Source organism: Microtus ochrogaster, chromosome 6 (assembly GCF_000317375.1).
Source record: "Microtus ochrogaster isolate Prairie Vole_2 chromosome 6, MicOch1.0, whole genome shotgun sequence".
NCBI lineage: Eukaryota > Metazoa > Chordata > Mammalia > Rodentia > Cricetidae > Microtus > Microtus ochrogaster.
Genome location: NC_022013.1, coordinates 23,573,750 through 23,584,792, shown reverse-complemented (window position 1 = coordinate 23,584,792; position 11,043 = coordinate 23,573,750). Strand labels below are relative to the sequence as shown.

General features: G+C 49.7%; 1 protein-coding gene across 2 annotated transcripts in view; it reads right to left on the bottom strand.

Moving 5' to 3' along the window:
* Positions 1-11,043, bottom strand: part of Pik3c2b (phosphatidylinositol-4-phosphate 3-kinase catalytic subunit type 2 beta) — a 63,914-nt gene that overhangs the window by 26,454 nt on the left and 26,417 nt on the right. For both annotated transcript variants that reach the window (XM_026779699.1, XM_005348354.3), the window contains exons 6-12: positions 8,750-8,861; positions 8,518-8,597; positions 7,908-7,971; positions 6,358-6,504; positions 5,082-5,115; positions 3,208-3,403; positions 1,960-2,082 (exon numbers count right to left, since the gene is read on the bottom strand). In XM_026779699.1, coding sequence (XP_026635500.1) covers positions 1,960-2,082; positions 3,208-3,403; positions 5,082-5,115; positions 6,358-6,504; positions 7,908-7,971; positions 8,518-8,597; positions 8,750-8,861 — 756 coding nt within the window. The remainder of the gene's footprint in view (positions 1-1,959; positions 2,083-3,207; positions 3,404-5,081; positions 5,116-6,357; positions 6,505-7,907; positions 7,972-8,517; positions 8,598-8,749; positions 8,862-11,043) is intronic.

Genomic DNA, 11,043 nt, shown 5'->3' with positions numbered 1-11,043 from the left:
CTTAGGATGGTCATGAACTCACAGCAATCCTCCTGCTGCAGGTACACAACCACCATGCTCAGCTGTCCAGGTGTTTTCCTATTTGTTTGTTTCACTTTTGTGGTACTGATGAATCTAGGTAAACACTCTACCACCGACCAAGTTGTCTTCTTCGTGTCCTAACAACTTGTCAAGAGTCCTCTGTTCACCACCATTCGCCATTCTAGGCTATCTACAGTGTCATCTGCTGAATGAAGATGGCTGGCCCAAAGCTAGGCCCTGACCACAGTATGGTGCCTTCTCCCACATGCCTTGGCCTTCATTAAGAAGGGCTAAGAGGTCTGTCTCATTTCAGACATTAGGGAGGGTAGGGTTGAGGCCAATGCCCTACACTGGCTCTAGGCCTTAAGGACCTGGCCACGTGGATCAAGATAGAGATCTCACACTTAGCATGGAAGATGACCAGTGTGGAAAACTGGGTCACATCCGTACCTCTGACTCCATCAGGGACTGGTAGACAGCGGTAGTTAGTGAGGTGGAGAATCTCAGTGGGATATTGAAACTCAAAGGCTCTTTACTTTGGCAGTGTTGCACTGAAGCCAGGGTCCCACTGAGACAGATCTCACTATACATAGGCTGGCCTCAAATTCACAGCAGCTTGGCCTCAGCTTCCTGAATGCTCATCTTACAGATCTGAGCACCATGCTCTGCTTCTCAGGGACTACTTAATGCAGCTACCTAGTCTCCGGGGAGTTTCTCCTACCCTGTCTGTCAGTGGTTACTGATCTAAAAATGACCTAAGTGTGATGAACAGGTCTGCCTACCCTCTAGTCCATCTCTTAAATATCCAGACCCTTCATCTACCTATTTAAACATCCTTGACCTCCCCAGGGACACTCTTCTGTCTCTGTAATCTGCAACACTTTTAAGTTGCATTTGCTGCTTTGCAAATGGGGACACAGATACGGTGGGCCTGGGGAAGTGAAGCTGGGGTGGTGGTTGGGGGAGCAGCAAACATCACAGGCAAGATACTGGGAGACAAATACCTGTGATGCCACCTTCAAGGTCCCCTCACCCCTTATTTCTTTCCTATTTTGTACAACTAAAGCTTTCTTTCATGAAATCAAATCATTGTTAATAAATGGTAATTGATACCATCTTATATCAGTGGTTATCATACTTATAACCTGCCTATCTCCCTTCAGTGCCGCACCTGCCTCCAGGTTAGAAAGGTGTTCTCATTTCTCAATTTGAGAAGCTGAGGCAGACAGGCTAGAAAGAACCCAGGATTAGAGAGAGTTGGAAACAGAGCCTTACTCCTCGGTTCTATACCCATTCTTCCTCCCTCTAGGCAATTGCCCTGTTCTGCCCAATTCTTTTTGAGTATGGATAGAGATGGGATCTCCTGGTTGGCCTAGAACTTAGCTATGTGGCCCAGGTTGGCCTCAAGGTTACGGCAATGCTCTTGCCTCTTGCCAAGTGCTAAGATTCTGGGTGTGGTTTTGTTTGTCAGTGTTATGCTATCTAGGGCCAAAACCCAGGGCCTGGCTTATGCTAGTCAAACACTCTAGTTTGAGCTATACCTTAGCCTTTCTGCCTATTCCAGAGAATATTGGAGGAAGGGAGAGAATAGAAATCCTACAGACCAGTTAAATTTTTTAAGAGAGGCAAGAGCAAAACAATGGTGTTTTTAAAATCAGCAGCAATATTTATATGATCCTTTGCAGATTATAAGGAGTCTTTAAGAGCCTTTATGGGTGCTTCCCATTGGATGTTCCTAACAACTTGAGAGGTAGAAATTACATGCTTGTCCCATTTAAGAGTCAGGGAACTGGAGACTCAAGAAACATCATGACCTGTCTGGATAAGGGCAGTTATGGAACCATATTTAACCCAGGCTGTGCTCTGTTCTAGGTCTGACTCCTGCCCCAGAATCTTCCTGAAGTGAGCAGGTTGGTCTGGAGCTTAGGGAGAGCTTACTGCTGGTCCCAGATGATGAGATGGAACAGGTACTTGGAGAAGTGAGCCCGTCGGGTCTGCAGGGGGCTGCACAGTTCCTTGCCTCCATGGCTGAGGGAACAGGAGAGGTAGAACTCTTCATAGCTACAAAAGAACAGGAGCAGGTCGGTACACCTTGCCCTTAAAACCAATCTCATGAACCCTAATATTAGCCAAGCTCCGTTTCCTCTGGTAGATTTCTATTGGTCTCTGGAGACTGCAACACGGGGTCAGGGTCAGGACAACCAAACTGGGGTTAAGGAAGTGTGCTTAGGAGCAGCAACTTTATCTGGATCCCTAGACCCCCCAGAGTCTTAGACCCATGCTGAGCACAGGAGTTTTTCTTCATTTCATGGGACCGGCCATCTAGCCGCCTCCTTAGTCAGTTCCAGTCCATCACGGGAAACACACGGGCACACATGGGTATATGTGGGTGTGTGTGGGTGTGTACATATATATGTATATATATTTATATACACACACATATATATACACATATATACACACATATGTATACATATATACATACATACATGCAGGCAAGGGGTGGGGGAGGAAAAAACGGCATATGCTACCATGAATGCCAACACATGGGGGTCCCTGTGGCTCATGACAGGTGCCTGACAGAAGAGGTCAGAGAAGGCCCCTGTTTCCCAGGCTGCTTCCTTTGTTCTATGCCAATCGCCCAGAGGAATACATTAAGTGAGAAACAAAGAAAGAAGGGGAAGGGAGGGGAGGGGGTGGGGTTGGTAAGGGTGGGTTGGGGCCAAATGCCTATTCCCCCAGGCCTTGGGACTCTGGGGATCCAGCAGTAGAGCTGAGGACTACCAAAAGAACGTCCTCCTCCACCCACCCCTGCAAGGGAACCCCAGACAAAGGGTCACCCCCTCCCTACCACCCTCATTGTGCATCTGCAGGCGAGTGCAGCCATTGGCTTGGGCCACACTCTATCTGGGAACCGGCCATCTGTCGCCTGTCTCCCTCAGCTGGCTTGGGATCTGAAGAGGGAAGAGATGTTGAGGCGGCCAGCACTGGGGGACTGGCAGGTGCTTATCTATCTCCTAGGGAACTTTCTCTCTCTGGGATGGATACAGGCTGGGCTCCTCTCAGGCCCTAGGCTCACCCTCTTAGCCCTGTTGCACCAGAATGCCACACCTCCTAGGATGGAGGACAGTAAGGTCATGGGCAGAAGGGGAGACGCTCATCTGTCTCCCTGGAGCTCTGACTCACCTGGTGGCCCAGATGATGGGAATGCGATGAGTAGCATAGACAGTGAAGGCCAGGGCCCCAGGGAAATGACAGGCCTCTTGAACCAAATCATGCTTCCGACTCCCGGGCACGGCGGTCTGGAAGTCTGCATTGAATGTATTGCAGTACAGCTCCACCAAGTCCAAGATGGCTGCTGTCAAGGCTTCTACCACCTTCTCTGTGAAGGGGAGGGGCCAGAGAGGAAACTCAATTAGGACTCGCCAAGGGCCATTTTGTTGCCATGACACCAGGAGTATAGGACAGCTTGGGACAGTGATCCCCAAATGCCAGCCAATTTCTAATAGCTGTGACAAAGCTTACCCATCTGCGGAGAAAAAGGAAAGATGCAGGAGCATGCCTGAGCACATACTTCATCAAGAGATTCCCAGCTTTAAATGTGGTCCTATCTTAGATAGATACTTAATGTGGTGCTAAAATGTTATTTTTAAAAAGCAGCTTTCTGGCACTAGAGAGATGGCGCAATGGTTAAGAGAACTGACTGTCTTTCTAGAGGACTTGGGTTTGATTCCCAGCACCCACACTGGCACCACTCCAGTTCCAGGGGGTCCAACACCCTCTTCTGTCTTCTGTGAGTATTAGGCATACGCAGGCAAAATACCCGTATATGTAAAATAAAAATACATCCTTTTTTAAAAAGTCTTTTCTTGAAAAAAACAAAAAAAAACAATGTTTAACAAATGTTTAACCCCTACTTAGTACCATGTATGTGCAGATGTACACACACAGAGATATACACACACAGACACACACACAGATACACACACAGACACACAGAGACACACAGACATAGACACATACACAGACAAACACGCACACACAGACACACACATAGAAACACACACATACGCACACAGGCACACACACACATAGGCACACACAGACACACACGCACACACAGACACACACATAGAAACACACACATACGCACACACAGGCACACACACACATAGGCACACACAGACACACACGCACACACACAAACACACACATATGCACACACAGGCACACAGGCACACAGACACACACACACACAAAGCTGGAAATGCTATGTTAGCTCCTAGAAGACTTTAGGGGACAATTTATTCATCTGTGAATACCAAAGATGGATTCACTTTTAAGAAAGCCAGTGATGGGGCTTGAGAGATGGCTCAGTGGTAAGAGCACTAATAAGACAAAGGACTCAGGTTCAATTCCCAGCAACCACATGACAGCTCACAACTATTGGTAACTCCAATTCCAGGACCAGACATCCTCACACAGGCATACATGCAAGCAAAACACCAATGTACATTAAATATAAAATGAAAAATTAAAAGGAAAAATAAAGTAAGATTTGCAAAAAAGTAAGGAAGAAAAAAGCAAGGAAGGAAGAAAGAATGAGAGAAAGCCAGCGACACTGGTTTTCAGGACGAGGATCTGCTTAAAGAGTGTAGCAAGGAAAGAATCCTGCAGAAAAACCCTTCCTCCCAAGTCCCATTCTAAATTGGAAGTGTAAAGGGTTATGGCTGCCAGGAGAAGAATCACAACCCAGCAAGGCGAGCTTTTCCATCCGTTTCCATCTGGATGGAAGGATAAATTCATCCTTGCTGATGCCCCTACCCACCTCATCACCCTCTCCCAGTAACACCATAAGGACTGATTAGCAAAAATAATGGGAAAAAAAAATCTGTGGAAAGAAATATGGGCTCCAGCTGTGTCCACACCTCACAGGGAAACACACACACACACACACACACACACACACCAAGGGGCCAAGCAGGAAGAAGAATGTGAGCTGAACCACTAGCTGGCAGTTCCAGCCTCTGTGGGACAAAGAGGAAGAGCACTGCCCTTACCTCGGTTTTCCCTCACAGCCAGCACGCTGGGATCCTGTTGGGGAAAGGGAGAGGGGGAGAGTCAGGCAGAACCCACGCCCACCCATTTTTATCGCAGTTGGAAGGGCTTTTCACAGCTGTGCTCATCTGGGCCAGGCAGGGTTGAAATGTGAGAAGCAGAGAGTCCCCGGGGAGCGGGAGGGAGGGACAGTCCACAGGGTGGACAGAGGGAGCAGATAAAAAATAATAATAATCATGCTCACCTCAAGGAAAGAGCCCCAAGGCTGGGATACAGAGTCTGTAGTTCTAGCAAGCCTTTACAGCACAGAAGCCCCCTATGGAACCACTGAACTCCTGACTCTTGGGATTTCTGCCCCCTGACTTGGTTTTGCACCCTCATGGATAAGCAAACTGTCAGGCAAATCCTTGGTGACTAAATAAAGCCTTTCTTGGCTCATGTGGTTATTCCCATGAGACTGAAGTTAGACCACCCCCTATGCTTAAGGAGGGGGGACGTGCATCACATCCATTTCCCAAGGGGCTCTTGTGTCTGAACTGCTAACACATAAATGGTAGTGAAGAACCTCATTTGTTTGTTTGTTTTGAGACAGGGCCTCACTATGTAACCCAAACTGTCCTGGAACTCACTGTGTAGACCAGACTGGCCTCAAACTCACAGAGCTCCACCTGTCTCTACTTCTCAAATGCTAAGATCAAAGGCGGAGGCCACCACACCCTGCTAGAAGAGCATTTTAGTAAATGAATACCAAGTTTTTTTTTTGTTTAAACAGAAAAAGGGGAAACAATGTGGGAGTGTCATATATTAATCTGTTGCTTTCATTGGTTAATTAATAAAGAAACTGCTTGGCCTGATAGGTTAGAACATAGGTGGGTGAAGTAAACAGAACAGAATGCTGGGAAGAAAGGAAGTTAGGCAGACACCATGCCTCTCCTCTCCAGGGCAGACACGATGAAGCTCTAGCCCAAGATGGATGTATGCTAGAATCTTCCTGGAGGGTCACCACCTCGTGGTGCTACACACATTAATGGAGGTGGGTTGATAAGGATGTGAGAGTTGGCCAGTAGGAGGCTAGAGCTAATGGGCCAAGCAGTGTTTATATGAATACAGTTTGTGTATTGTTATTTTGGGGCATAAGCTAGCCAGGCAGCCGGGAGCTGGTGGCAGGAATGCTGCCCACAGCTCCTTCTACAGAATGGCGCCCAACGTGGTAATCAGAAACTCAGTTACCTGTGGACATCCCCGTCCCTGGCTCACGCTAACGCTGGGTCCCTTTACCTTCTGGATCTTTGGCTGCATGCGTGAGGGGCAGGGAGGCAGCTGGTTGAGAGCGCTGGTGATCTCAGGAGTCTCCACGGCGGCCAGGGCATTGCAGATGGCCTTGACAGACTGGACTACCCTGTCCGCCTTCAGTGGGAAATCCCCCTGCGGGAGGCCGAACAGTAAGACACATGATTCAGTTCTATGCCTCCCCACAACCCAGTCTTAAAGGGTGTGCAGGGGCTAATGACTCCCAAGGAGGAATTCCATGAACCATACTTATTTTCAGGTATTCAGTCTCTTGCTTTAAGTGGGCCACATCCACACTCCCTAGCCTGTCAGCCACGCCACTAAAACTTTTATTTCCAGTCTGCAGTGACGGTCTATTTCTGCTATACAAACACACACAGGTCTCCACCAGAGGCCTACAGGGTTAAATCAATTGGCAGGGAATAGCAAGGAGGTGGGCGAAACATTCTGAGGCCCCACTTACTCTCTCAGACTTCTTAACTCGCCACAGGATGGCTGATATCATAGACACACCATAGACACACCACACTCTTCCCTCCCCTCCACACTGGGTATTTTCTCAGCTGAAATCTCTGCCTCTGTCTGGCTTTGACTGCTTATGTCAACTCAAATTAGGGACCAGGACACCAATTCCTTCGCAAAGCTTTCCGCTCCCAACATCCACAGTCATCCTCTATCGAAGCGTGCTGGATGAACCTTCCTTCCATTTCCCTAACCACACCAGCTCCCTGAGGCCAAAACAAGTCTTACACTCTGCACAGTGGCTCTACCCACCCCTAAACTAACACAGAACACTGCAAAGTGGTCTAGGATCTCAATGCCTGTGTTATTGTAGAGGCTGCTACAAAGTGGATCATAACAGTGGGTGGAGGGTGAACTAGACATACTGCCCTAGAGAGAAGAATCCAAGACAAAACCGAACTGAGGAGGTGGGGTTGTTATTTTGCTTTGTTTTTTGAGACCGGGTCTCGCTATATAGCTCTGGCTGGCCTGGAACTCAGAGAGATCTGCTTGCTTCTGCCTGCCAAGTGCTGGGATTAAAGCCCTATGCCGCCATGCCTAGTAGGGGATTTGATTTTTGAAGACGACTTCCAAAACTTTGCTTTAGCTTCATGATATTTGTGTAAGTGGCTCCAAGGCCTGCAGTCTGTGCAGGTCCAGGAGGGAAAGGATCAAGCCTTGGGACTTGCTGCTTCCCTGAGGGTGTGAAGTCTGGGCTGCAGGCTCAACAGAGCCTCTTCAGACGGTATCCCTGGACATTCTTCACAGAAAAACAACAAAAAGCCTGGGACCACACCCTTAGTTCAGGGGTGCTCTACTCCAGAGACAGCCATCAGAATCCACCTCTTGACTTTCACAGAGGGGCAGAACACTTTTGACACACTTGCCAGCTGCCCCTCAGCCAGGAGGTGTTTCACTTGCCCAGAACTAAGGGGTGAAAGAAGGCATCACTGACAGACTGTCATTGGGTTGCAGGAAACTAGGGAAGAAGGGAACTTCCAGTAGCTCCTCTCTCCAGCCCCAGGGTGTGGACTCACATCAGCCAGCAGGAAGGCGTCCACCTCGTTGTGGTACGTGTCAAACAGAAGACTCAAGGCCTGCCTGGGGGAGTGGGGGGAGAAAATCACAGGCGAGATCACAAAAGAGTGGCTGCCCCTGGAGGCCCACACTTTCCCTCCCATCTCCTGACTCTGATGTGATGAAGGAGTTCCCACTCTTCCTGTGTCCCAAGAGGACGGAAAAGGGGTCTTTTTCCACTTTGCTACCTCTCACCTAGAGAGGGACATGAAAAGCGTTAGCATGGTGGTTCCCAACCTGCGGGGTCACATATCAGAAATTTACATGACAATTCCTAACAGCAGCAAAAGTACAGTTATGAAATGGCAGGAGTGTAATGTATTCACAATGTGCTGGGGTCAGCACACCATGAGGAACTGTATTAAAGGGCCGCAGCATCAGGAGGGCCGAGAATCACCGCTCGGAGAGAGGAGAGGAAGAGTGGGCTAAGGACATTCCTAACAAGTTTCTTGGGCCAACGTCCCCGATATTTACAGGAACCTATGATGCCAGCAGGAAGCCAGGCAAGCACGTCTGCACCATTCCCTCGCGGTTCCTGCTGAAACTATACCCGGTGGTCCCCACGCTCACCTGCTGATGGTCTGCTTGACTGGCCTCTCTTGGAGATGGATGAGGTAGTTCAAGGTGGAAGGGCTCTGATCGTCGTTCACCTGAGGAGCGAGCACTGTCCTCATCAGGCAGGAGTAAGGCCCTTTCCCCAACCTGGCCTACCTGCCCCGCTCCTACCTGATGTCCTATATCCTGTGTCCACTCTACCTCCCCAGGTATGCACAGTCATCGGCCATTCCCAGTAAGCACATACCGTCCGGGCCAGGTCACTCCTCATGGCCTTCTGCTCCATCAGCTGCAGTCGGATGTTGATGTCAAACTTGCGGCAATATTGGATATATTCATGGCTGCCCAAGGCATGCTTACTGGTGGAGTAGGGAGACAAGATGATTAGTGCCTGGGGGACTCAGTGGGAGGAGAGACACATACTTTAGCCTGGGGAGAGACAACTAGGAAGGAAGGGCGGGAGAATGAAAGAGAGAAAGGAAGGGGAAAGGGGCTATGTTGTAGGGCTTCTCCTTTACTCCTGCAAATGCCATGGCAAAGCAGAGGAAAGGCATGGGGCTTATCTGAATAAAACCGCCCATCACACTTAACCGTGAGCTACACAAATAATGACTCACGGTTCATTCTCAGGACGGGAACCACTACAGAGTTGGGTTATAGAGGGGGCTTGTTAGGGGGCAGCTCTTTAAACCCTATTTTCTTGACTTTGACAACCGAGGGGAAATGGGCTGGGACACAGACTCTGGCGTCCAGTCTCCTTTGTGTGTTACCTACCAAGGTGCTGAGGACAAATGAGGCAATCCCACCAGAATGCTAGAACGGTTATCCTGAAGAGGGTTCCACTTCTCCCCTCCCTCCACGCCCTGCCAGATTATGAGTCCCCGTAAGTCTTCGCAGTTTCTAAAAGATACGTGCAGTTCTAGCTGCTCAGCACCCACACAGTAGAGCCGTGGTTCAGAAGAGGCAGCTTGCCGAGTTCCTCTGCCACCCAACCTCTTCCTCTCCCCGAAATCACACCTTAATCAGAAAGGAAACCCACAAGAAAGGGCTGAACAAGCCCCACTCGAGGCCACTGCTGCAGGCTGGGCCAAGCAACAGCATCTGGGGAACAGAAGGCGGAAGCGGCCTTCCTTCCTCCGCAGAGATGGGAATCTAGGCTAGAATGGAGAGGAACGGAGGGGAGCAAAAGGGAAGAGGGGTGCAGAAACCTCTGGAAGTACAGGGCCACAGGCCAAACAAAACCAGCCTAGACTTTGAGGTTTTCCACATCCTGGGGGGACCAGACCTGCAAAATGTGTTCTGATTGGCAAGATTAAAGTAAAACTTATCCGTAGTCATGGGGTAGCCATGGGGAGGCTGGACCGCCAGGCAGGCAGCCCGCAGGAGGGTCTGTGAGGAAGGAAGACTGAGTGCAGTGGTGGAGAGAGGGGGAGGGCCGCCGCAGGAAACCGAACCTCCCCTAGGACTGTCTCAAGGTTCTTATCACAGAGCTGCCTGCATCCTGGAGCAACACTCCCCTCGTATAGGCCCTTCCAGGGAGGCGAGGGAAACAATCCTCAGGGCTTCCTTGGGAACTAGCGATTTTCTGGTCCTTTCCACCCAGGAACCAGCACTAGGCTTTTATGCAGGGTGGATGGGTAGAACCAAGGTGTCATGTCCCCAGTGACTTCCTTCAACTTGTCGGTGAAAGGGCTTCAGCTGTGCACACACGTTGGGGGAGGGGTAGAGGACATGACCATGACCTGGTCTCAGCTCACTAGGAACATTTCACTTGACATCTCCCAGTACCGCTGCGCTTGGGGCTCCAGTATTAAAAGTCTGTGTTTTCAGAGCCCCAGGGATCCTCTTCTGGGGCTGGTCCCTGGCCGCTGGTATCCACTGACTGTTCATCAGGTCCTCACACTAACCCTCATCCTGTGTGTGTGTGTGTGTGTGTGTGTGTGTGTGTGTGTGTGTGTGTGTGTGTATGTGTGTGCAGGTGTGTGTGTATGCTGCACAGATGGAACCCAGGTGTGTGTGTGTGTGTAGGTCTGTGTTTGTGGGGGGCAGGTGTGTGTGTGTGCTGCACAGATGGAACCCAGGTGTGTGTGTGTGTAGATCTGTGTTTGGGGGGGGCAGGTGTGCGTGTATGCTGCACAGATGGAACCCAGGGCTTCACCTCTACTACCAGTGAACTACACCCCCAACCTAAAACTTGGCCAGTCTTTACAGAAGACACTGAGAAGCAGGCTTCACAACTGGTCAGTGGAAAACCAGAATTTAGTATAAACAGTGTTCCCTGGGGTCTGATTTACCCACACTATAGCCCTGTTCCCTCTGAACAATGAAAAGGTGCTCATGGCTAGAGTTTCCAGGATACCCTGTATCTAGGACCCCTCCCTGCCTGTGTAGGAAGGCAAAGACACAATGAACACAACGTGGAACACGGCTGAGGGTTCCTTGGAATTATATCAGGATGGGCCTGCTTCTTACACCGTTGAGGGTACCCTGGAACTATATCAAGATGGGCCTGCTTCTTACACCGTTGAGGGTACCCTGGAA